The sequence below is a fragment of the Oryctolagus cuniculus genome, chromosome 10, assembly GCF_964237555.1.
Source record: "Oryctolagus cuniculus chromosome 10, mOryCun1.1, whole genome shotgun sequence".
In the NCBI taxonomy this organism is placed as follows: Eukaryota; Metazoa; Chordata; class Mammalia; order Lagomorpha; family Leporidae; genus Oryctolagus; species Oryctolagus cuniculus.
The window spans coordinates 19,073,849-19,101,189 of record NC_091441.1 but is presented as its reverse complement, the minus strand read 5'-3'; the positions used below and the strand labels follow the sequence as shown (position 1 = coordinate 19,101,189).

Here is a 27,341-nt window from a genome sequence, read left to right as displayed (position 1 = left end):
TGGGTTTCCAAAGCAGAGCCAGCTTTTCAAAGACTGACACACCCTTGTCGGGAACAAACAGGCCTCAAGTTCTGCTGGCATCGAGACTGGAGCACATGATGTTACCAACTTCCCAGTGGGGCTTCAAGAGGTCATGAAGGAAGTGCTTGCCCCGCCTCAGTGTGTTAAAGTCAGAGGGCTGGAGAGCTCATGTGTGGTCTCTCTGGTTCTCACTGTCCCCACTTCACCCAGAGCACTCGCAGAGCTGCACTCTTGGAGGGACGCTGAGGTCTGGCACGGCTGCCGTCGGGGACAACGCGAGGGAGTGAGTTCACAGGGGAGCCCAGCAGGAGTCGTGTTGGCAGGAGCTGGCTGCTGGCTCTTCTAACACCCAGCACTTTCCTTCAAAGTGCCTATCACGGTTTGTAACTGCGTATTTATGTGATCACATGATTTTCTCTGGAAAGATCCTTTTCTGTTTCTGCCAAAGATTCCCCAGGAGGTGGGCGAGTGTGACTGCTTCACTCCCCAGTTTTCTGCTTGCACCAATGCTAAGTGAAGGTGAGATGTGCAAACAGGGGCTAATTTCAGGTTACTGAAGACGGCTAGGAGCCTTATTATATGGTTCCTCCTCCCTAGGGCTCCACTAGAGAGACTCCCCTGCCTCTCTTCTCCAGCTGAGGGTCTCAGTGGCCAGTGCTTGGGACTTGCTCCCCCCAGTTCTCTAACACCACTGAGGTGGTCAACAGCCTCCCCTACCCCATAAGGAAATTTCACATGGAATTCTAAATCTGCAACAGAGCAAAAACCAATAGAAAACAGTCATACCATGGGTTCCTGGTACACCTCCAGTGAGCCCTGGAGTGTTCTTGGTTTGAGAAATCCCACCTTGGGGTCCCAGAGGATCCACATAGCTGGGGAATGGAGCCTCTGAGACCCAGATGCAGTGGTACCTGGGCTTTCACACCTCCATTTAGACTCAAATGCTTGGACCACATTGAGACCCCAGGAGGCGGGCGACTCAGGTTGATTCCAATGTTTAAAACAAACGCACCCCACCCTATCTCCTCAAGTTCAACTGGTTAAAAAGGTGAGCTGATCCACAGGAATGGGTGTCAAGACAAAACACAGTGGAGCCATATACGAAAAATAACTTTGTTATGAAGCATATACAATCATATGAAACACATTTCATAGTATCACATCCATAAGTGTTTGAATACTAGATCAGAGGTTATATGGACCTGTTACAATTCATGAACACCAGAGCTACTGAAGTATATGGCTGGTCACTGGGAAATACAAACAAACTCATGATACACATGAAACTGCTCAGGTATTTGCTTTGAGAACTGAGCAAAGAATGCCAAGGTCCACGGTTGGGGGTGGACGGGGTGGGTGTGCAAAAGGGTCCTCTTCTGCCACTCCCCTGGAGAAGCAACACCAACTGTTGAAGGAACACACGAAGTCCAAGTGTCTCTGCTTTAACAATCATGGCCATTGTCATTTCTCCAAATGGAAAATTATTTTTTGATTTGTTGTGAAACATACGTGCTGACTGTGCCAGGAAAATTTTCATTTATTTCCCTGAATGCCTTAATCACTTTAGATGGCTCTCTGCTACTAATTGTTTGGCCCAGGGTCCTATAAATAACTTCCTTCTCAGGAAGTTCATTTGAAAAATGTTAAGTTTGCAGAACGAGGCTGCTGTGGCTGTCTCTGTGGGACAGGCTGGGACAGGGCGGGGGAGGGAGAAGAGTGACTCCCAAGATGTGACTCCCAGCCCCTGGGTATGGAGAAGGGCTTCCCCTGCCTAGGCACAATGCTCCCAAAGCCAACGGTAGCTATGAACATCAGAAAGGGATCACAGGCAGAACTGAGCACTGTTCATCGGGTATTTGGTGGGGGAGATACTTCCCTCTCTCTCCCCGAACACCAATGAGCACTTAACTACTTACCTGTTGGACTACAGACATACCTGAGTTTATGCAGTAGAAATTAACTTCATTTGGTCAGTTAATTCTGTAACAGGTGTTGGGGATTAACAGAGGAGGAGAGAGAAGGCAGCATCCTCTTTGGACCTCTCCTGCCTTTTGGCAAAGCAGAGCCTATCAGTTCTCCCTGTGGAACTAGGAACAAAGAGGAGGTTCCTAAAGAACCGTGCAGGTCCTCCTTGCATTATTCCCAACAGAAGAACTTGATTCCTGTTGTTATCCAGAAACAGAGGCAACTCAGGATGGCCTGGTTATGAGGGTACAAAATGTTGAAGTCAGTATTTCTGCTGAGGGGTTGAGATACGCGAAAAATTTCTTCCTCGGAAACTTGAAGTGGTTCAGTAAAACTGTAGCAGAGTTCACTGCCCAGAGGTTTTCCCATTAGGTTTTGGCAAGTCCTGTACAGATAGTGAAGCTTTGGTTCTCCATGCATAACTACATGATTAGAAAAGAATAATGCTTTATATCTTATCTTTGAAAAATGTAATTTGGGCATGCTGAATACATATTTAGTCCTGCAGTAGTCCAAGTTTTGTAGCTCTGAGAATAACAATTTGGTAGACTGACTTGGTACTGCAGACTGAAATTATAAATACAGGATACTGTGTGTTTTCTTGGAGAGAATTATGTAGAACTGTTTCATGAGTCCCAGATACTACTATTTCCAGTTCGTTCTTTTAATATATTATGCTAGCCTCTGGCCAAACACACAGTTTGGTTGCATTTTATGAGCACTGGACAACAGAGATTTTATTTCTGAACACTTCACTGTCAAGAAAAAGAAAAGGCAATAAAACTCTTTCATTTTAAAAAAAAAGAATGAAAGATGGACCTAATCATCAGGCATAGCTTTTTTGTTAAGCATTCATCCATCCACACCCTTTAAATACTGTCCCACAGCAGGCAAACAGTTCACATACTCCAGGTGGGGCTCAGATGTTGAGTCCACCTCTTCATAAACCTGTGGCCGGAGAGGTCCTTGGTTACAGCTTCTGGAAGCACACAGGAGCAAGGATGTCTGAAAGGGAGCCTTGCAAATGAAACTGCTTTCCCTTTAAGAATGAACAGACACTGGGTTTCTTGCACAAAAAACAGTAGAGCCAAGAGCTCATGAATGGCTCAGCCACCTACTGACCTACTAGCATCCTGCGTTTCCAATGGGACCCGGAGAAGGGAAGGCAGGCTGAGCCCATTTGGGACTTGCAGAGAGAACCCCTTTCTTTCTTAAAGAGTAAGAGTGACATAAGAACCAGCAGTGATGTTCTTTAAGGAAGTTTCCACACTAGGGGAGCTAAATGATGCAGGCTGAAAGGTGATGGAAAACAGCCCAATACAGACCACTGAGGAATTGAGAGCACATCACAGGGTGAGGAAGGGGAAGGCAAGCGTGAGGGTGAGAATGGTCATTGGTGAAGTTCAACATCAGGGTCAAAGTCTCCCGAAGGGGCAGATGAAACCCCCAGGAGAAAGCAGAGCTTAGGAAACGTGAGAGCTGCCCGTGGAAACCCAGAGGCCCCAGCCATTTTTCACAGGCACAGATCTTCCTGCTGGCCTCCTGCTCAGCGGGAGACTGGGCAATGGATGCTTTCTGAGCTGCTTCCCACCCTGCCAAGCAGAGGAAATCAAAGAGAAGAACTGAAAGAGCCGGAGCTTGGACTACATGAAGCAGGGGGGGAAAATGGAAAATGGGCATAGCAGGAAGAAAATACCTGCTAGCCAAGGTGAACCAAGGCTGTTTTCTGTGTTCCTTCCATCTAAAAGAACTTTGTATAGTGTATTGTTCTCACTATGTTAGTAAACCTGATTGGCCACACCCAACGGGAGCCAATTTATCCGCCTCTGCCAATCTGCCTTCAGAGGGGTCTCTGCCCAGGCTCCCCCAACCCAAGCCAGCACCCCCTTTCCAGCTGTAGCCCCATTGTACATCGATTCAGCCTGGACCACAGCCTGCTGGCATCTTCTGGGCACTGGGTCCGTGCTAGGAATTCTGCAGCTCTCTCCGGGGTCAGCCACTGTTACTAACAAATAATCCATCACTGGCAGAACAGGCCCCCTCTTTAGATCAAAAAGCTTCCCTGCAACCAGAAGCCCATTGTTCTAATGTGAATCAGGACATTTCACATTCTGGTTGTCTTTCCAAAGCTGATTCATTCCTAGAGCTGGAGTAACTTTCTTGTCTGCTTAGGGAACTTGTAAGATGAGCCTGGGATGAACCCTCAGTAGTCATATATGACAACAAACACGGGACTATAATTCTTTTCTATCTTCCTCAATCTCCACTCCTCAATTCTCTCCTTTCTTTAACCAAATTTGGCAAACAAGGTTGGACCAGAGGACAGACCATGTAATCTAAGAGCCTGATGAAGGAAAAAGAACTACCCACCAAGGAAAGGGCCCCATGACTGTCCTTCCCACCACTCTGTAATTGAGGAACCCCAATTCTGATGTGAGATGAGGCTTAAGTCCATTTTAAACACATCAATTAGTTTTTAGAAGTAACCTAACATTTCTTTAGCGCTCACCTGGCCATCTCCCCCCACCCACCCGTTTTCCGTATTCTGCCAATGTTAAGCAGCCACAAGAGTACATAAGCCAGAAATCTAGAAGTTCCTGGAAAAATAGGAGCAGAAGAGAAGTCCCAATGTAGCCCAAGTGACTCCCAGGGGGGCAAGCACGTAAATCAATAATTTCCCCCACATGTTCTAGCAGGTCTCTCAGGGCTCTGAAAGCAGTATTTGGAGGAAGAAGAGTAGGGAGAAGGTAGCATTCCTAGGCTGCCAGTGGTGGGTTTTTTTTGTTCTTTAGATGATTGAACTACAGGTGAAGACCCTCTTCTCTCCCACTGGTATGAAGACGCTGGGACATGCTATGGATGTAAGCCCCTGGGGGCTCCCAAGCCTGCCGCCTCAGTCAGTTCTTCTGGTGTAGTCATCTCCAGAGCCCATGTCCATGGTTTCAGGGTAGCTGGAAAATTCCTGAGGTACAGGGAACTCCTCCGCTGAAGAGTGAGTCCGGTGCCCGAACACCTTCTCCTGCAGCTCCGCGATGTCGTTTCGGATGTCGGCCAGCATGAGGAGCAGGAAGTCGAAAGAACCAGGGGGTCCCTGTGCACATGGGAGGAATCGCAGCTGGGACCCCACGGATCTCGCCCTGGGCAGCAGCAGCAGCAGCAGCAGCAGCAGCAGGGACTTGGCGTGGCTCCATGGCTTGCTAGCCCTGCTGCTCGCTGGCAACCACGTCCTGTACCCTCTATGCTCCCAATGGGTTAGGGAGAAGGACTGCTACAGTAGCCTGGGGGGGGTGCCCCAAATTGTCTTCTAAGTCCCCATCTCACAAAGGAGCTTTGGTGACTTTTTCACTCTGCCTTCACTCTGGGCTACCCCAGGTCTGCATGAAAGAGTGAGAATAACTTCTTAAGGGTTCCTTCTTTATAAGAAATCTCAAAGATATGAGATATGAGATATGTCCTCTTATGAGGACAAGAGAGCTGTGCTTCAAAGGCTGGAGTTCCATTGGGTTTGGATCGCAGCATCCCAGCTCTGCTGCTCACCGGGTGGCCTTGGGCAAGCTACTTCATTTCCTGGGGCTTTTTTTTTTTTTAATCTCCAAAATATGGGCAATGATAGCACTAACTTAATATAGGGTTTCACAAGGTTCACGGGTAAGGATTTCAATGAATTAATATGCATCTTTACATAATAAACACTCAAAAACATTGTTTGTTAAAAATGAAATGAGGCCGGCGCTGCAGCTCAATAGGCTAATCCTCCGCCTGTGGCGCCGGCGCCCCGGGTTCTAGTCCCGGTCGGGGCGCCAGATTCTGTCCTGGTTGCTACTTTTCCAGTCCAGCTCTCTGCTGTGGCCCGGGAGTGCAGTGGAGGATGGCCCAAGTGCTCGGGCCCTGCACCTGCATGGGAGACCAGGGGAGGCACCTGGCTCCTGGCTTCAGATCAGCGTGGTGCGCCGGCCGCGGCGCGCTGGCTGTGGCGGCCATTATGGGGTGAACCAATGGAAAAGGAAGACCTTTCTCTCTGTCTGTCTCTCTCGCTAACTCTGCTTGTCCAAAAAAAAAAAAAATGTTGATTCGTTGACTGATTAACTGCGAACTAAAGGAAGTCATGAGGATGGTGCAGACACACAAATTGCTCATTCACTAGGAATGTCCAAACAAAAGCTTTCTCCTCTATTTACTGAACAGCCATTATGATTCCATAGCATTTTTATGAAGCCTAATTTCCAGGTAGTGCTGCAAGGGGCACGGGGAAAACGCGTAGACTGAATGTTCTGGGCCTGTAGTGAAATCACAACCACACTGCTGTGCAGCTGGAAGCAGCAGCTCACACTGCAGAGAACTTCGAGGCATCTGCACTGCATTTGGGCATCACTGGACTCTCAGAACAGCAGCAGCAGATCAGATTCCACTGCCGGCATTGCACAGGTGAGAAGGTGAGTGCCCAGAGTGCCAACGGCTGGGAGAGCCGAGACAGGAACCCAGACCCCTACCTCTGTGTCATGGCCTTAGGTCTTCCTTCAAAAACGACGCTGACTTTATTAGAAGTTGAATTTTCTGTACTTTTGGATTCTATTAACTTTGATTTCTAATCTTCTACATTATATATACAGCTACTGTCTTCTTGGGAACCCAAGCAGCCCTGGATGTATTTACATTTTTTGGAGAAAGGTTGCTTGACCTGCTAAGGGTTATAGGAGGGGCCATGGAACATGCTCATCCCATACTCAAATACCTGGGTCCCTGTCCCAGCTCTGACTCCAAGCTCCAGTTTCCTGCTGACGTACATCACGGGAGGCAGCAGGTGATGACTTGAGTAGCTGACCCTCTCCCCCACATGGAGATCTGGGTTGAGATCCTTGTATGCAGATTCAGCCCCAGCGGAGGGCTGTTTCAGGAATTTAAGGAGTGAACCAGCCAATGGGAACTCTCCCTGTCTGCTCATCAACGCAATTAAAAAAAAAAAACAGCCATGGGGGCAGGTGTTGTGGCACAGCAGGGCAAGCCACAATTTGCAACAACTAGTATCTCACATTAGGGCACCAGTTCTAGTCCTCGCTGCTCTTACAGTTCCCTGCTAATGAGCATGGGAAGGCAGAAGATGATGGCCCAAGTACTTGGGGCCCCCTCTGCCCATGTGTTCCAGGCTCCTGGCTTTGGCCTGGCCCAGTCCTGGCTGTTGTGGCCATTTGGGGATTGAACCAGGAGATGGGAGAGCTCTCTCATTCTCCCTCTCTCTCTCTGATGCTCTGGCTTCCAAATAAATAATCTTAAAAAAATGTTAAGCCATAATAACCAAAAATAACAACAAAAAGAACAAAGTAAAAACCAAATCCAAACCAGTTGCTAAAGGCTGCCTTGACTCTCTTCCTAACCAGACAGCCCTGGTTTGGTTGTATGAGTGACAGCTGGAAGGGGCAGAATTTTGCCATCAAGACGGATTTATAGGATCCTGAGAACTGCAACTGAGAACATTCCCACTGGGAAGCAGGGAAATTAGTGCTACTTACTGGAGAGCCCCTGGGTCCAGGTGCTCCTCTTTCTCCCTGAAACAGAAACAGAAAGGACCAGGGTTAGCTTTCTGGACCACATAGATGCTACCACCCCTAACTATCTCCTTGTCCCCAAAAAATCAATATTTTCTATAGGAAACAAAGGTAAGACTGACAGTAGACTAACGGGACCACTTTGTGCAGAGCTATTTGGGTCCAGCGTCTCTCATTCTGATTCCCCCCAAGGCCACACAGTTTCTAAGCAGATCTGACAGGAGGAATGTCAGCATTTCCAGGCTGCATGGGGAATGACACGGACTTTCTAAAGAAATGCACACCGACTTATGCGACAAGTAGCAGGCGGCTCTTCATGTGGAGCCAGGCATGTGCACAGATTCAAACTTCTCCTGTTCTACAGCATCTCAAAGAAACAGGACACCAAAAATAACCTTATAAAATCACACTGTTTAAAGGAAAAAAACCCACAAATGTGATTATTACAATACAGAGGCTTTAAAAACATTTACAAGGTTATTTTTCTTGGGAATGGTTTTAGTGGTCATTTTCGCTTTTAAGGTTGGTTTCATATTTAAAGAAAACTGCTTCATGGATCTTGTTCTCAGCTTTGGGGAAAACATTACCGGTTTGAGTAACCATTATCTGAAATCCTTGAAATCAGAGTGTTTTCTGGATTTTGGAAAATTGCATAGACTCTATACCAGCTGACCATCCTTAACCCAAAAATCTGCAACCCAGGACCTGAAACATTTTGAGTGTCGTGTCGGTGCTCAAAGCTTTCAGAGATCAGAGTGGGGCAGCTCAGCCTGAGTACCTACGTCTCGACTTGGCCACACGCAAGATCTTGCTTATTTTAAACAGTGCACACTGAGCTTCCCGGAGGCCTGTGCAGCGGAAGCTCAGGAACTTGCGGTTAGTAAGGACCACTCACAACACTCACCTTAGAACCGTCTCTTCCTGGTGCGCCTGGAGGACCCTGTAAGACCAAAGAACCTGGTTTAGTAGAGGAGGTGAGCACAGGAGGAGACCACATGCTCCCCAACAGCAGCAAGCGGCCCTCTGGAATGATACTGACCACAGGGCCCCGCCGGCCTTGCTTAATGTGGGACAGATCGGGAGACGGTCCCATGGGGCCCATGGAGCCCCGGGGGCCAGGCTGCCCAGGAGGGCCTGGCATGCCGGGGAATCCCGGGCTCCCCTTCGGTCCTGGTGAGCCTGTAATCAAAGAAGACCTCGTTAGCTCACAGTCTGCGAGGAGGAGAGGGGGCTCTGGCTGATGAACAAGTCTAGGACCCCCTTTAGCCATCACTTCTGCACACCACTCTTTACCTTGCGTCATTTCCACTAAGATATCCCAAAGGAACTTTGCACCTAACGTGACCACAAGTGCCTTCCCATCTTCCTCCTTCCAGGGACTACTCGTCATCTACTTAAACCTGAAACTTAAGTCTTCCTGCTCAGATATGGGGTGCTTCAAGAAGTTTGTGGAAAACGGAATTCACAGATACCTACTTTGGTGCAAAAACTTTCGAAATCCGAGCACAGTCTTTTCATAATACCTGCTTCCATGAACTTTTTGAAATGATCTCCTATCTCCTGATTTCCACAACGTCCTTACCCAATCAGTGAGCAGCTCACATGTGGTTCACCTCTTTAACATCTCTCCTCCCTGTTCTTCTCTATCCCCTTGATCACTGCAGATGAGTGGCTATCTCAGGTTAAGAGTGCAGGTTCCACATAAGAGAGATCTTGGTTTGAACCTTGGCTAAGTAGCTTCTTACCTGTGAGGCTGGGCTAATAAAAATCTACTTTGAAGAGGGGTTGCAAGTATGACATGAAGTTCTAGGGGTGAGTGTTGGGTGAGTGGTTAAGATATCACTCGGGATACCTGCATCCTGTAGTGAAGTGCTGGGCTTTGAGTCCCGGTTCTGTTCTCCATTCTGGTTTCCTTCTCTCTCTTTTTTTTAACTTTTATTTAATGAATATAAATTTCCAAAGTACAGCTTATGGGTTACAATGGCTTCCCTCCCCCATAACTTCCCTCCCACCCGCAACCCTCCCCTTTTCTGCTCCCTCTCCCCTTCCATTCACATCAAGATTCATTTTCAATTCTCTTTATATACAGAAGATCAGTTTAGCATATATTAAGTAAAGATTTCAACAGTTTGGACTCACATAGAAACACAAAGTGAAAAAATACTGTTTCAGTACTAGTTATAGCATTAAATCACAATGTACAGCACATTAAGGACAGAGTTCCTACATGAGGAGTAAGTGCACAGTAACTCCTGTTGTTGACTTAACAAATTGACACTCTTGTTTATGGTGTCAGTAATCACCCTAGGCTCTTGTCATGCGTTGCCAAGGCTATGGAAGCCTTTTGAGTTCACCAACTCTGATCATATTTAGACAAGGTCGTAGTCAAAGTGGAAGTTCTCTCCTCCCTTCAGAGAAAGGTACCTCCTTCTTTGATGACCTGTTCTTTCCACTGGGATCTCACTCGTGGAGATCTTTCATTTAGTTTTTTTTTTTTTTTTGACAGAGTGTCTTGGCTTTCCATGCCTGAAATACTCTCATGGGCTTTTCAGCCAGATCCCAATGCCTTAAGGGCTGATTCTGAGGCCAGAGTGCTGTTTAGGACATCTGCCATTCTATGAGTCTGCTGTGTATCCTGCTTCCCATGTTGGATGGTTCTCTCCCTTTTTTATTCTATCAGTTAGTATTTTCAGACACTAGTCTTGTTTATGTGATCCCTTTGGCTCTTAGTCCTATCATTATGATCAATTGTGAACTGAAATTGATCCCTTGGACTAGTGAGATGGCATTGGTACATGCCACCTTGATGGGATTGAATTGGAATCCCCTGGTATGTTTCTAACTCTACATTCTGGTTTCCTTCTTTTTTTTAATTTTTTAATTTTTATTTTTTGACAGGCAGAGTGGACAGTGAGAGAGACAGAGAGAAAGGTCTTCCTTTGCCGTTGGTTCACCCTCCAATGGCCACCGCGGCTGGCGCGCTGCGGCCGGCACACCGCGCTGATCCGATGTCAGGAGCCAGGAGCCAGGTGCTTTTCCTGGTCTCCCATGCAGTGCAGGGCCCAAGCACCTGGGCCATCCTCCACTGCACTCCCTGGCCACAGCAGAGGGCTGGCCTGGAAGAGGGGCAACCGGGACAGAATCCGGCACCCCGACCAGGACTAGAACCCGGTGTGCCGGCGCCGCTAGGCGGAGGATTAGCCTAGTGAGCCGCGGTGCCGGCCGGTCTGGTTTTCTTCTAACACACCCTATGGGTGGGCTTGGGGAGGAGCAGGTAGGGCTCAAGTGCTTAGGTCCTGGCCACCCACACGGGAGACTGGAATTGAGTTCTGGGCTCCTGGTGTTGGCCTGGTGACTGATACAATTATTTGAGGGGGAACCAGAAAATAGAAGATCTTTTGTAAATAAAATGAAAATAAATAAAAGGAGATTTTAGACATACACATACCACTTCATATGGTACCTCACCACAGTTAGCACTCAAAAAATGTGTATTTCTTATATTTGCTTCAACGCTTCCTTAAAAATGACTCCCTTTGCCTCCTGCCAATCTTGTTCACTCTGGAAGCATTCTTCACGCTTCCCCATAAACATTATTTCTACAGTAATTCTGACCGTGTAGCTTCCCTACTTTTAATCCTTTGTGGCAAAAGCCCCAAGCCACTGAGGTGGGGAGCAAAACGTCTCTCTTGCAGGACCCACGTACCCACTGCTCCTGGGGGAGGGCTAAGCAACACTGACCTCAGATCCAAGGTATGCGGGGCGGGTGAGCCTGTGGAAGATCATCTCACTCCAAGCTCAGATGCACATTATGCTTAGCACCGCAGCCGGAAACTAAAACACTCCCTCCTCCCACAGCTCTAGCCTAGTAGAATAAGGGCTGCCTAGCACCTGGGGAAGGGCAGGAGTGTGCAGAGACAGCCCCTGTGCAGCACGGGTGTGCAGGAGCTGCTTGAAGCCTGACGTGGAGTACACACACCAAGAAAAAACCATCAGCACCCTCACCCCCACTAGCATGTGGTAATGGTGTCTCCCCACTGGAGAAATTGGAAAATCTGAAGACTACAAAGCACTGAAGGTCAATAAACCTAAACCAGCTCAATTCTTCTTTACACCGACTTAACTCCCTGTGCTGGTGGCTTGGCAAAGAGAGAAGATACCCACCTCTGAGAGTCACTAGTGAGTACCTCAATCTGCACTGTTCCTTTATAAATGACATCGTGCTTTGAATCAATTTTGAGGCATATAAAAAAGCAAAACAAAGAGTAAACCAGGGTCAAGCGATAGAACAATCAGACTCCAAGGTGACCTAGAAGTCAGAGTTATCCGACAAGGACTTTAAAATAACCATGGTTAACTAAAATTTGTTAAAGGTGCTAGTGGAAAACACAATGTCCCTGAACAGATAGGGAATTTTAGTAGGGAGATGGAAATTAAAGAGAACTGTCAAATGGAAAAAAACGAACACAATATTGGTGATAATTTGACAGGTTTCTCAGCAGACTGTAGGAATGGAGGAAAGAATCATCCAGCCTAGTCAGTGGAAGTTATCCAAAATGGGGAGAGAGAGGGAGAGGGAGGGGGAAGGGGAAGGGGAGGGAGGGAGACAGACAGACAAGTAAAACAGTACCTGGAAGAGGCGGGACAACATGTGTGTATAACATATGTGTAATGGAAATCCCAGCAGCAGAAGAAAACCATGCAGTGATTTTCACTTGCACATAGAACAAAGGTCAGACTCAGCACAGGACCCCAGGTCTCTCTTGTCTGCCTCTTGAAGCACTTCTCAGCCTCCACCCTACCCGGATAAATCATGCTACAGCACACCACCAGGTGCAGACCACCCTCCCGCTCTGCCTCTACCTCCCTGTAGTCTCCACGGAGCACAGATCTCCCGAAACATCTGACAGCCCTTCCCCTGTTTAGGCCAGTGTGCATCACTGCAGTGTGTGTGTACGCACTGCACATGGACACTGCTCACACACAGTATTAGCCTCTGGATATTCCCCACGCTTAAAACTATGAGACAGCACATACAAATCTAAGTTTCTGGCTATCTGAAAACAGGAAGAACTGAAACCTGGGCCACAATTCCACCAGCGGCACAGCTCACTGGAGCCTGATGGAGGCTGTCCCTGAGATGAGCATATGGGCCCCCTGGTTTGGTTCTGATCGCCTCAACCCCTGCTGGTTTATTCCCTGAGACTCTGAGGTTGAGGTTTCTTACTGAGGATCTTTTTGTTGTTGTTGTTAATCTTCTTCAAATTCCTAAATCAACAAAGCAATGGGAATATATTAAGAACAAGTGGTGGGACTGTTTTGTGCCTGCTTGATAAATGTTTGTATGTGTGCAGAGTATGGCTAGAGCACCTCATCAAGGAGGGTAGTGGAGAAGAGACGGACACTCCTCATTTACTAATATTTTTCCATTGGTGGTTCCTTTGGGCCCACCTTCTCTTGCATTATTCTCAGTTTTATTTTCTCTTTCATTTATTTGAAAGGTGGATTGAGAGAGAGAGAGAGAGATGGCTACACCAGTTGGAGCTGGACCAATCTGAAACCAGGAGCCTGGAGCTTCTTCTGGGTCTCCCACCTGGGTGCAGGGGCTGAAGTACTTGGGCCATTCTCTCCTGATATCCCAGGTGCATTAGCAGGGAGCTGGGTTGGTAGTGGAGCATCCAGGGCTCAAGCCAGTGTCCATATAGGATGCTGGCACTGCAGATGGTGACTTTACTCACTCCACCATAGTGCTATCCCCTACCTCATCCACACACAGAGTTGTAGACAGCCACCTGGGTTTGGCTGGGGATATCCCCCCACTTCTGTGTGGGGCAGCATGTCTGTCATACAGGGAGTACTCTGCAAGACACCTTGCTGGCTCTTTGCGGGGCTGTAGCTGAGGAAACTGTGGGGCAGCACCTGGGTCTAGACAGCAGCATCTCGATTCTACACTGGGCCTTGGACGTCAGCCGAGGGGGACGAGGGGTCAGGGAGCAGGCACTAAGAACATCTTCAACATCACACACACAATTTACTCTTAAGCATCTTTGAATGTGCAGCTCAGGACATTCACATTGTTGATCTCTAGAACCTTCTTGTCTTGTAAAACCAGCTCTGCTACCACTGACGAACTCTTCTCCACCTCCTGTTCCACTCAGCCTCTGGTAACCATTATTCTACTGTCTCTCTGAATTTCACTATTTTAGACGTAAATGGAGTCACATAAGCATCTGTCTGACTAGATCGTCACCCTCAGGGCTCATACATGCGTGACATGTGTCAGAATTACTGGATTACTGGATCTCATGATCATATATTTTTTAACTTTTTGAGGAAGCTCCATACTGTTTTCCACAGTAACTGTACAATTTTATAATCCTACCAATGGGACACAAGGATTCCAAGTTTTCACATCCCTGGCAATACTGAGTCATATTCACTCATATTCCCTCTCCCTCTCTGTCTCTCCCCCCTTCCCCCTTTTCCCCTCTTCCCCTCTCCCCCTCCCTCCCTCTGTCCCTCTCTCCTATCTCTCCTCTCTCTCCCTCCTTCCCCTCTCTCTCCTCTCTCCTCTGACTGTAGTTTTGTTTTACATTTCTCCAATGACTGATTATGTTGCCCATCTTTTAATACACTTGTTGGCCATTTGCATGCATTCTTCGGAAGAGTATCTATGGAAGTGTATCTCTGAGTCAGATTGTTTGTTTTTTTCCTTGACTTACACGAGACTTTTTCTATACTCTGGATACTAATCTCTTGTAAGACAAATGACCACACATATTTTCTCCCACTTTGGAAGCTGCCTTTTCACTCTGTTGATTCTTCCCTTTGCTACACAGAACTTTTTAAGTTTAATGTAACCCTTTTTAAAATTATCTATGGTTTGGGATCACATCCAAACAACTATTGGGCAAATTCATGAATCTTGCTCCTATGTTTTCTTCTTAGCTTTATGACTCACAGTTAAAATTTCAAGCTATGAGTTAATTTTTTAAGAAAGATTTATTTCTTGGAAAGGCAGAGCTACATGGGGGTTGGGAGGGGAGAGAGAGAGAGAGAGAATATTTTCCATCTACTGGTTCACATCCCAGTGGTTGGGATGACCAGGGCTAGGCCAGGCCAAAGCCAGGAGTCCGGAGCTTCATCCAGGCCTCCCACTTGGGTGCAGGGGCCCAAGGACGTAGACCATTTTGTTGCCTTCCCAGGCCGTGAGTAGATAGATGGGTTGGAAGTGGAGCAGTCAGGACTTGAACCAGTGCTCATATGGATGCTGGTGTTGCAGGTGGCAGCTTAACTTTCTATGCTACAATGCCATCCTCTTGAGTTAATTTTTATATGGAACATACGGTAAGAGCTCAACTTCATTCTTTTGCATATGGAAGTACTTTGAGTTTTAACCCACGTCCAATCAGCAGCTCTTGTGGGAACACTGAGTGCATCTTCCTCATGAGTGCATTCTCTGAGTGAGGGCACGCAGCAGGCTGCAGTCAATGTTTTTTGCTAATTGCACTGAAGAGACCGGGCCAATGGCACTGCTGTCCTTATTCCTCATTCTTGTCTCCTTTAAATGCATACAGTAATCACTTTTCAGTCTTAGCTCCTACTGCTGGCAGGGCATGGTGACAGGATAGCCTGACTCTCAGGCTCCAGGATGTGAAAGGAAATAAAGAATTCAGACTCATCATTTTTAGAGAAGCTTTTCCTAGTTTGTATATTAAGCTTAAGGGAAAGGCAGCCCATGTCCCATTCACACATGTCTCAACACTGGCCTCTTGTGTATCCTCAGAGTTTGATCTGGGAAGGGGGCCAGATTCCTCCTATAACTGGACATTGTGTCTCCAATAACAGAACTCCAGAAATCACTGCATGTCAGGGTCTTAGGGACTGGCACTGTGGTGCAGTGGGTTAAAGCCCTGGCCTGCAGTGCTAGTGTCCCATACGGGCGCTGGTTGGAGTCCTGGCTGCTCCACTTCCAACCCATCTCCTTGATAATGCACCTGGGAAAGCAGCGGAGGATGGCCCAAGTCCTTGGGCCCCTGAACTCGTGAGGGAGACCCAGAAGAAGCTCCTGGCTCCTGGCTTTGGCCTGGCCCAGCTATGGTTCTTGCGGACACTTGGGGAGTAAACCATCAGATGGAAGACCTCTCTCTACCTCCCTCCCTCCCTCTCTCTCTCTCTGTAACTCTGCCTTTCAAATAAACAAAATAAACGCTTTTTTAAATTAACTTTAAAAAGGAGTCTTTAAAACACAGGACTTGGACATACACATGGCTGTACCTCATACACAGCAGTGGGGATGGGAGAACAGCAGCCACCCTTCCCTTACCACCAAGACTAAAGGATCCCAATCATTTTAGTGCTTCAGTGTGGGACTGACTACTGGCCTTGGACTGGACTTCTACCTAAGGGTGAGAGAAATCCTACCAGCTTCCTAGCTGTCCCGATGCACCTCAATGGAGAGGTTCACAAATACAAGCAGTGAGAGGCAACCAGGACTGGAATTTCTCCACCCCAGTGCTTCATCCACTACAAAAGCTCATTCAGGCTCACAGGCTACTCCAGCAAGGACCCTGGACAGCTCAAAGCATGTTAGAAACCTCACTGCAGGGAAGAGGAGGAAGGGCTGAAAGCCATTTACTGGGAAAGAGGACAGCCAGTGGACCCGCTGTTCCTGCAGTGTCCCTCTTTCATGATAAACAGATTGGCTTGGAGAAGTTCATCCTCCAAGGAAGCAAAGCAAGAGGCTTCTCTGAGAGACAGGAGAACACTGTGCTGGAACCCAGTGTGTAAGCTGAGGCCTCACTGTATTTAGCGGCAGCAAGAAGCTGCCTGCGGGAGGCACCTGCTGGAGGAAACCCCAGATACGACCCAGGGCGTCGGAGGCCAAGGGGATAAACAAGAGAACCGACTGCACTTCTGGACCATCCTGATTCTCTGTATCAGGCCACCTGGGTTTTATGGAAAGCAGGAACTTAACACATAAGTGTTAAGCCTATGGGAAGCACACCGAGCCTTTCTTGTTGTTTTTTCCAAATGAAACCCACCTGTGTCATTTCAGCACTGACAAACTCTCCCAGTCCTCCATGTCCACAGTAAATGCCATCCCAACCAACGCAGGTACAGTGCTCTCTCCCCTTAAGCTCCCACTGCAAGGAAGCTCTGTACACTTCCCTGGGTGCACGTGAACACTGTTTAATTCCACCCTCATGTGCTCTGGTTGTGTTGTCTTTCTCACTGGAATGTCAGGAGGACATTCACAACACCTAGTGCACTGTTGAGCAATGGCAACCAGGGACAAGATATCTTGAGGCATCTTCTAACACTACTATCATTTCCTTTGCTGTTGTGAAAAAATGTGATCTACCTATCTATGATAGAGGGACTCAAAATAAAAACACCTTGAGATTTTTTTTTTTAGAGTTCTCATTGTATATTTCCTGATAAGACATTTGGAATGCCCTTAAATGAATGCAGCCAATCTCCTAAACAGTATACTGAATGAAGGGAGCCAGAAAAAAACAAATACACACTAAAGATGCCATCGACCCACACTTCCAGAACAGGAGACACTGTAGTGGAAGAAGGCAGGCCAGTGGTTGCCTGAAGCTGGGGATGGGGAAGCAGATGGACTGAAAATAGGCACAAGGGAACTCTCCGGGGTGATGAAATCCTCTGCATCTTGATACGGATACAGTGTGTTGGATACAAGGGTGAGTACATTTGTCAAAATTCATTCAGCTGCAATCTAAGTGGTTATAGTTCATTGCCTACAAGTTGTGTCTCAAAGTAGGCTTACAGTGGCAATGATGTAGCTAGATATAACAATAAACATAGAAGTACCTGTGTTAACAAGTCAGGGAGGTGGAAGGATGACTGGGGAGCAGTGCAAATGAGGCCAGTTCTCAAGTTAGCTCTGGGTCAGGGAGCCTACTGGGGTGCACTATGCCCTTCCATTCCTGTATATGTTAATTCTCTTCCAGAATGGCATTATAAAATCATTTTTGGTTTATCTTTAAAATTAAAGTGATTTCTAAGAATTGCACCCAATCCCAGGACAATCAGCTTTGTCTTCTACTTTACTATTGGTTCTAAGGGCCCAATTCCCAAGGCTTCTGGGTGCACAGGTATGCAGCAGGACAGCAACTGCCACTGCCTAGAGTCCTGCTTCAGGTCTCATCAGTGGAAGCTGGACAGCCCTGTCCAGCCCCCGGTGACCATAAGCTCGTGGTAGTCTTTGCTGGTGACTGTCACCCTCCTGCACCTTTCTGCACTCACCTGGAGGGCCCTGGCCCCCAGGCAGGCCGGGAGGTCCTGGAAGGTAGGCGTTTGAGGCCAGCACTTTGTTGCCAGTGATGTACTTGCCCAGGTCAGCAGCATTGTTGGGGAGCAGGGCAATCTGTAAAGAGGAGAGGAGATCTTGGTCAGGAAGCAAGGGCTCCGCCGCAGGGAGGTCTTCTGCATCTGTGCTGTTGGCAGAGGCTGCACAATGTTCTCATGACACCAACACAGGTGCATAAACACACACACATGTACACGTGTACACACATACATACACACATGCACACAGCATGTGCACACTCGTGAGGGTACTTCAGAAGTTTGTGGAAAACAGAATTAAAAGTTAAATTTTGGTGCAAAAAATTTTTGAAATCCACGCATAGCTTTCTTCCAATTTTCCACAAGTTTTTTCATGACTTCCTGTATGAATAAGATTTCAAATGCTTTTTGCAACCATATAAATTTACTGTTGAATTCCATTTGCCATGAACTTGAAGAACCCTTGAAAACAGCTCAAAGGGACTCTAGAGATTCTTTTTCTGAACCTAGAAGCTTTCCTACGATAGCAACATGCAGGGGGTCACTTGGCTGGAACCTAGAGGGGCCCTAGATTGGTAGACATCACTAGGACCACCATGACCACCACTAATAGACCTCCCCTTCCCATGCTCTCCAGTTGTCATTTAGCCGATCTAGGTCTCAAACATCTCTTGAAAACCTACTATGTGCCGAGCACTGTGCTGTTTCTTGGCTACAACGGTGACCAGGATCTGGTCACTGCCATTGAGGAATGCTACGACGTGTGATCTGAGACCCAGCACGCGGCCGATGGTTCACCTACACCCTCAGAACCCACCTAGAGCACACAGGGCAACGGTGACCGCAGTGCTTTTACAATCTGCCTGCCAGTTCTTTGACAATTCTCCCTTCAAACAAGGGCTGGATTTAGCGACTTACTTCTAATGAATGGAATGGGACAGAGGTGACCGGGTGTGGCTCCTGGGACTCACACCGAAAGGCACAGGAACCTCGCTTGTTCTCTTGTGCAACTCATTCTAATCCAGAGGAAGCCAGAGAACCGCCTGCATCAATGACCTACAGATGGAAGTCAGGCCAACTGTGTGCAACACCTGTTACCTCACGGGTAAGAGCAAACAGGAGTGCCCACCTCTGAGGCTGTAAAGACTAAGTATGGAAATGTGTGTCAAGTGCCCAGCCCAGGACATAGGGCATGCTGCGTGCTTGGTACATGGTAGTTCCAGCCTCTTCCCTCCTGGAAGCAAATTTGGGGGAGCAAAATCAAGTGGAGAGGAGCACATTTCTTAGCGCAGGAGCAACCCCCAGAGGACTCCCTCTGGGGCCTGGAGCTCTGTAGAGAGCAGCAATTGCTGTGATTTTCTGAAGCCCCTTTCATTTGTTCCTCCAACATCCTGGACAAAACCCTGCTCGGGGGCCACAGGGTCACGGAGGCTCAGCAAGGCACATGATAGACCCCACCTCACCCTCGGGTACCAGGCTCCAAGCCCATCTTGGGACCTGTGCTTTTGGAAGAGGCACCTACTGTCTGTACACAGTCATAGGTGGCCAGGCTGCCGTGGAACCACTGCCCCGTGGGGTTCAACCCCAGTATGAAGCAGTCCATCTAAAACGGTACAGAGTTCATCCTCCGCTCCGAATCACGACTTTTAGGGGAAAGAAACAAATCTGCCAGTGAATATTGATTTGAACTTGGAGTTTTCTTTACTTCCTGCCTTTGTGAGGAAGTCAGCATTTGTCACCTCCGTTTCCTTCCTCGGCGACGTCTTCTTTTTCTCAAGAGACTGCAGATGCCAGTCAAGTTCTGAGGCAGCACGGTGAGGCACAGCCAAGGATGCTCACAGGGGACCCCGGGGCGTCCAGGGCCTGCGTGTGTCTCCATTATGGAAGGTAGTCTCAGGGAATAGGGCTTATGTCCTGACAGTACCACAGCATGGAGCCGTGGGATGATCACAAGAAAGGGAGATGCAGTGAAGATGATCACAAGTCCCTGACTCTCTCTCAGCAGAGGCTTGTGGGGATCCCATAGGAGGCAACAAAATGCACAAACTGCACAACAGCCCAGGCATCTGACAGTGAAAGACTACAGGTGCACGCTACGGGCTTGGCAGGGCTGCTGTCCGAGAGGATGTCATGTGCTCCCCGAGGTCTGAGGCGTTGGCAACGACTGCATTCAGCATCCCCTTTAGGAAACACGATTCAGAGGCTGACCTCTGGCTCAGATCCCGTTCTGCTGCTGGGCAGCTGCTGGGCTTGGGGCCCTCACCATACAGCTTTAAGAGTTGATGACTTTTCCTAGTAACAGAGGCAGACATTCTTGCCAACAGAAGAAATCCAATATTAATGAAAAGCAAATGTCATGATAACACGAGGGCACTTGGAAAAGCTCATGGAAAGGAGGAATTAGGAGTTTATCTTGGTGCAAAAAATTGAAATCCATGCATAGTTTTTAAAATAATACACATGTCCTCTGAAGACTCCCCACATATGTAGTTTGTACTTCAGCAAACAAACTTATCCTGAAACATCTCCTGGAGAACAAATTCTTCTAGCTCCTTTGTAAAACGATTGCCTGGTCCTATACTCCATGAGCCCCTTAACAAAGCACCTGTGATTTTTCTACAAGGCAAAGCCAAGGTGGCATGAGAGGGCTTTTGCTGGACCTTCACTGCCAGACGTGAAGAACACACTGAATCTGAGCCCTGTCTTCCCCACACATTTGCAAAGTATCGTCAGGATCTCCCGGAGTCAAGAGGCCCTCTTCTGCTTTAGTGGTGCCAAGGATCCTATCTGAGCCTAGGGTGGCCCCTCAACAGGCTGCGTTTCCCCACTTTGAGTTCCATCTGCAATGAAGCCTACTGGAATCCATTCCAGCTCAGGGTGCCAAGGATGCTCACAGAGATACAACACCCAGGGCAGCTTCGACGCTGCCATGCAAAGCATCCCTTCCCCCCAGCACTGTTGGGACTTCTGAGCACACACCTCCACAAAGCTCAGGAGCCCTCGGGGTAGTTCTAGAATCCTTGGGTAAGGCCAGTCATGAGCTAGGTTTTTAAACAGAGAGACTGACTCCCATTTGCCGGTTCACTCCCCAAATGCCTTCCGTGGCTGGTGTCTGATGCTGGGAACTCAATCCAGGTCTCCTATGTGGATGGCAGGAATCCAACTACGTGAGCCAGCACTACCACCTCCCAGGGTCTGCATTAGCAGGAAGCTGGAATCAGGACCCAGAGCTGGGAGTTGCACGGAGGCACTCAGATGTGGGACACTCCTGTCGGGAGTTGAGCCTGTGAAGGTTGCCCTCAGTGTCCTGGCTGATCCCACGCTGGGTAAACCATTCCCTGGTGCCCCTGAGTTCCTCCATGCATCAGCAGGAGGAGTGGGAGTGAGGGCACTCATGGGTGAGAGGCGGCCATGCAGGAGCCCTGACTTGTTGCATAAACACAGCAGAGCATGGGCTTGTGGGAGGCCAGGTGCTCAGGAAGAATTTAGTAGTAATGCAAAAAAAGTTATTTCCACTGACTTCCTGACAATGGGGTACAAGAATCATCATCTCCTATCAGCCTTCATAGCAGACTGTCTACCTAACAGCTGCTGGGACTAATCAATGAGATGCTGCCTTTAAAGATGTATGCTCATAATTAATGTCAATTATTTATTTGATAAACATTTCCAAGTTCTTTATAGGTGGCAGACATGGTTTTAAGTTCTTTATAAAAATTTATGTGATCATTATCAAAACCCTACACGGTAGGCATTACTGTTATCCTCAGTTGATAAAACTGATGCACAAAGTTGTTAAGCAACTTACCCCAGGTCACACAGCCAGCAAGTGGTATGGCTGGAATTCTGCTTCTGGAATCTATGCTTCTACCCAAGTTTATTATGGTACTTGCAAAGTGATCTATAGTCTCTGAAATTTGGGTTGGTCTTCCCAACAGTTCTGAGATGACCCATTTTACTGAGATCAACTGGCTCAAGGCAGCAGAGGAAGCCACAAACTAGCCTCACATATCTGCCTGACATCCAAGGTGATCTCTTGATAAGGTGAGCAAGAGCCGTCACTGGGCTTCGAAATCTGTTCCCCTCTGCAGCGTCACTGACTTCTAACTCCTCAAGCTTGAGTCTCTGCCCCACTCCACTTGGCCATCATTCGTTGTCTTATACCATTGGCTTGGTTTCTCCGTAAGACAGTTTATTAAGGCAGGGCTTTATCCCACACTGTTTTCTATCTCATTCCCAAGCCCTCTGGGATACAGTAGGTGTTCAGTCAGTTGTTCTTGACTTATGGTTCATGATTCCCCTAAATGCTCACTGTGGGGAGAGGTTGCTGGATCATAGGCAGAGAGATCTCTTGCTTCCCAGGCAGCCAGAAATAGAGGCTGAGCACGCCTGCCAACCACACCCACAGAGCCCAGAGAGTCCCAAGCCCCTCCTGGAGCCTCCCTTCCCCCTGGAATCCTGTGGCCACCTCCCCCTCCCCCCATCACGCAGTCCCTGCAGCGGGAGCACAAGTCAGTCTCACAAAATCAGCAGGTTCTGAATTGTCTTCAGAGCTCAACAGGAGCAAGATCCATCTATCAGTTAAATCAAGTGTTGCATCTACCCCCAAACTCCCTCTTTCATCGAATCATCTTTCTCCCACGCTGTAGAAAAATGGTGGAGGTAAAGGCAAAGCCCTGGGGCTTACATACTATTTTTAAAAACTTTTTATTGTGGGTCTGGCATTGTGGCAGAGCAGGTAAAGCTGCTGCCTGCAGTGCTGGCATCCCATATGGGCTCTGGTTTGAGACCTGGCTGCTCCACTTCCGATCCAGCTCTCTGCTGATGTACCTGGAGAGGCAGCGGAAGACGACCTAAGTGCTTGGGCTCCTGCACCCACATGGGAGACCAGGATGAAGCTCCTGGCTCTGGCCTGGCCCAGCCCTAGCCATTACAGCCACTGGACGAGTGAACCAGTGGACAAAAGACCTCACTCTCTCTGTAACTCTTTCAAATAAATCATCTTACAAAACCCAGTTTTTATTGGAAAATAAAGTACAGAATCTGTGTGTGTGTGTGTATACCCCTTAGTATATTATTAGACAGCAAGGACCTTTGTTGACTTAAATCAACAGAAACAACTTTGCCAGCCACTCCAACCCCCTTCTGAGTGCTCAGCCTCCCCCTTCTCCCACAAAATCACCAACCACTATCTTGACTTTTATATTAATCATATCCTGTTAAGATAACTCACTGCCCAACTGTGCATGCCAAAACACTACAGTCTAGTCTTGTCTGTTTGAAAAGTGATAGCTCTTTTAAATTCCTCTAACAGGTTGCTGGTTCATTTCTCTTTTCTTCACACACTATCTGTTGACAAACCCAGGGCATTTGAGCTGGAACATTTCCCACAGTCAGCTGATTGCATACTCAGGGCACAGCCCAACACGTTCACACACCATTTTATCCTGTGGTGTTGGCCGCGGCCCAGGACACCCGGTACCTACTTCTTGGCCAGTGTTTATTTGGGCACATGTCCCATGTTCACTCCTGCACAGAACAGATGGCATCAGCACTAGTAAGCTGACATTAAAAACCACTGGGTTCTTCTCGATGTTCTTAATGTTGTATTTATGAGATGCATGCAAATAAAAAATAAATAACAGAAACAAAACTCAACTGACAAGCAAGACACTGGTTCAGGAGCAGAAGGAAGAGACCTAGGTTTTAGCTCTGGCTCCCTGGGTCACATGTCTGTGATTATCTTTCTTACAAGGTATGTAAGAACTACAATTGGAAATATAAAACTGTTCCATAAGCTACAGATTGCCACTCGTAACAGGTGCCTTTGGAAAGGAACTGTTCCTCGCCGTGTTCCTTGCATGTCAACGTCGGCTCCTAATTGCCGCAATGCACTTGGAGGGAGCCTTTGGCATACGCTGATCTCCTCTGGTCCAAGCCAGCTGCACAGATTTTTCAAACACTGAAACCACCCTGTAGATTTTTCTGCATTTCTACAGCAGGGTCTGTATGCACGTGTGTGTGTGTGGGGGGGTAAGTGGGGAGTGACAGGTATTTTGATACAAGTTTTCCAGCTTCCTTTTACTTCTTCTCATAAATCATGTATTGCAAAGGGTCAAGGGAAGTCAGACAAGGACTGAGCAACTGACTCCTGGGAAACTTAGCTCCTCGGTTCCTAAAGATTACTCTGGCTGAGAGACACTTGCCCACAGAGCTGGAAGACTGCATATAGGGCAGGAGATGGAGGGCAGCTTCATGCCTGGAGACCTCCCCTAAGCTCTAAACTTCATAGGAGTGGGGGAGCTTTTTTTCTGCCAAGGGCCGTTTGGTTATTTATAACATCATTCGTGGGCCATACAAAATGATCAACTTAAAAATCAGCCTGCTATAGACTGAATTTTGAGTCTCAGCTGCAGTTGCCTTGGCAGGACCAGACCAGATGACCTGGCAAGCCCTATATGGCCTGAGGACGGGATGTTCCCCACCTCTATAAAAAGCGAAGTTGCTGCTTCTTCCAGGAACCCTTTCCTGGGTTTGTTCAAGAAATACTAGTATCAATCCAAGCTCAACCTGGGGTGAGACATCCTTACGTATCGCTTTGTATTCATAAGGACACTTTTTTGCTTCATGTCCCCATTAGATCACAAACTATTTAGGGTCAGATGCGTGCTTTGCTCGTGACCATATGTCAAATAAACACCTCTGTCTGCTGAAGCTGATCACATCTTCAACAATGCCTGAGAGGCCTGCAAAACCACTTCTCTCTTCTCAGCCTTGTTTGCTTAACTGGTAGCTGTGGTTCTCATTAGGGGCTGGCCGCATGTTTGTTGAACATGGAAAAGAGATACTGTCCTGTGCTCACACTCTGCCCTCTGGAGTAACTGACCGCCAGAGTTAAACAGATTAGATACACCTCTTTGATGTGTTAAGAGCCTTGAGTGGAAAAAATTAAACAAACAAACCAGAAAGCTTACATTTTATCAGCGTCAGAGCAACTTCTGTCTTGCCCGACACACTAACAGATCAACTGCCTGCAGGTAGAATAAATGTTGTTCACTTGGGTCCAGGATGGTGGTTCAAGAAGTCAGGTCACCAGCTCCATCGTGGGGTGCACTCACAGCAGAACCACTTGTGAGAGCCAGTGTTCCATTCCACCAGGACTCGGAGGAGCCTTGTCAACATCAGGTCAGTTCTCAGCTGGGGCGACCTGAGGGACCCCCAAGCATGCCTCCCCAGGTGCCCAGAGCGCAACTGAAGCACGGGCTGCAAATTTGCGATGTGAGAAATCATGCAGTAATCACAGCTCAGCCTAGCTTATAGCTGTCATGGGATATTTTTTTTTTTATCTTTTATTTAATGAATATAAATTTCCAAAGTACGTCTCATGGGTTACAATGGCTTTCCCCCCCATACCGTCCCTCCCACCCACCACCCTCCCCTTTCCCACTCCCTCTCCCCTTCCATTCACATCAAGATTCATTTTCGATTATCTTAGTATACAGAAGATCAGCTTATTATACCTTAAGTAAGGATTTCAACAGTTTGCTCCCACACAGAAACATAAAGTGAAAAATAATAGATGATTTTTTTTTAAATGATGATGAAATCAGATCAGACCTATTGTCATGTTTAATCCCAGTGAGAGTCAAGTTGGGAATTGATAGTTTCTTTTTTTTTTTTTTTTAACAGAAGATCAGTTTAGTGTACATTAAGTAAAGATTTCAACAGATTTTTTTTTTAATTTTTATTTTTTTTATTTGATAGGTAGAATTACAGACAGTGAGAGAGAGAGAGACAGAGAGAAAAGTCTTCCTTTTGCTGGTTCACTCCCCAAATGGCTGCCACGGCTGGCACTGCGCTAATCCAAAGCCAGGAGCCAGGTGCCTCTTCCTGGTCTCCCATGCAGGTGCAGGGCCCAAGCACTTGGACCATCCTCCACTGCCTTCCCGGGCCACAGCAGAGAGCTGGGCTGGAAGAGGAGCAACTGGGACTAGAACCCAGTGCCCACATGGGATGCCGGTGTCACAGGCAGAGGATTAACAAAGTGAGCCACGGTGTCGGCCCCAGTCATGGGATCTTAACGCTGCTTTTTTTCTTTTTTGGGTAAAGATTTATCATTTATTTGAAAGGGTGAGAGACAGAGATTGATCTTCCATCCAAATGGCCCTGACAGCTGGAGTTGGGCCAAGCTGAAGCCAGGAGCCCCATCTGGGTCTCCCATATGGGTGGCAGGGGCCCAAGCCCTTGAGCCATGATCTGTTGACTTTCTGGGCGCATTCGTAGGAAGCTGGATCAGAAGCAGGGTAGTGGAGACTTGAATCAGCACTGTGATAGGGGACACTGGTGTCTCAAGCAGAGGCTTCACCCTGCTGCACCACAGTACCGGCCCCTCAGGGCTCCAGCCCTTCCCTTCCCTGGGCTGTGCCTGAGTTTTGAATAGGATTCAGGCAGATGTGGAGTCCCCAAAATCACGAGCCAATGGTCCTAAGAGTGATGAGAATTTAACTGTGGTGTTTAGGAGGCAGGGCCCCATGGAAGCTCCTTAGGGCTCTGGGGGCATGGCATCGGAAGGCAGTGGTCGGAGGGCAGGTTACAGATGCCCAGCTAGCAGCCTCTCCTGCTTCCGAGGCTGCCAGGTGACTCCACCTCCACACCTGCTCTGCCACTGCAGCCTCCCCAGATGGCCCAACGCGACAGAACCACCCGATCTGGAATGGGAAGCTCCACACCCACTTCCTTCCTGGTGTCTCGCTGTGTAGAAGGCTGATGAGCATGCTACTGTGTTGTCTTTTAGGGGATCGGCTCTGGGGCTGGGTGGGTAGGCAAAGCCCCCCATCCACACCTAATTGGATCACCTGCAGCCACTGGGCAAGGCAGGTGAGGGGTTATTTCCTTCTGGTTTTCCTAAACATGCTTCCGCTCCATCCCAGGCAGGCCCTCCCCCCAGCCCATCCCCGACCCCACGAGCTCAGCACGTACCTTCTGCTTCAGCTGCAGCACCGTCTGCTTCACCTGGTGGAACTCCTTGCACGTGGCGCAGCAGGTGCCGGCTTTCAACGCATTCTCAGACTTCTCCTCTCGCCCTGGGGGAAGGAGATAGGCTCAGCTGCAGCTGGGAGGCTGGAGAAAACCCAGACCCAGAGCGCGAGCCTCCCAAAGGTCAGCATGGGGGCACTGCAGCTGAGGGTGGAACGTGAGGGGATCTTGATTTCACACTTCTCACGGCCCCTGGCAGCACACCCCGGGTCAAGGAGTTACAGGGTCCCTGCTACCCTTTGGGCGCAGTTGCTACTACTTAGACATCCCAGGAAGACTCTGGTCTTCCTCATCCACGTGTGAAAATGTGCACCACGGACCTTTAATCAGCGCATTTCCAGGAGGCGGGCTCGCTAACTGACATGATTTATGCTTGTCTCACAGGGCTGATGTTCACACACTATAAATACCCAGCAAGCTCAGGAAACAGGCCTGGTCTTTACTGCCTTTGATAATCCA

General features: G+C 48.1%; 1 protein-coding gene across 1 annotated transcript in view; it reads right to left on the bottom strand.

Moving 5' to 3' along the window:
* Positions 1-1,120: 1,120 nt before the first annotated feature.
* Positions 1,121-27,341, bottom strand: part of CCBE1 (collagen and calcium binding EGF domains 1) — a 248,425-nt gene continuing 222,204 nt past the window's right edge. Inside the window, exons 6-11 of the mRNA XM_008261421.4 lie at positions 26,826-26,929; positions 17,805-17,925; positions 8,569-8,708; positions 8,434-8,469; positions 7,494-7,529; positions 1,121-5,077 (exon numbers count right to left, since the gene is read on the bottom strand). Coding sequence (XP_008259643.3) covers positions 4,880-5,077; positions 7,494-7,529; positions 8,434-8,469; positions 8,569-8,708; positions 17,805-17,925; positions 26,826-26,929 — 635 coding nt within the window. The 3' untranslated portion in view covers positions 1,121-4,879. The remainder of the gene's footprint in view (positions 5,078-7,493; positions 7,530-8,433; positions 8,470-8,568; positions 8,709-17,804; positions 17,926-26,825; positions 26,930-27,341) is intronic.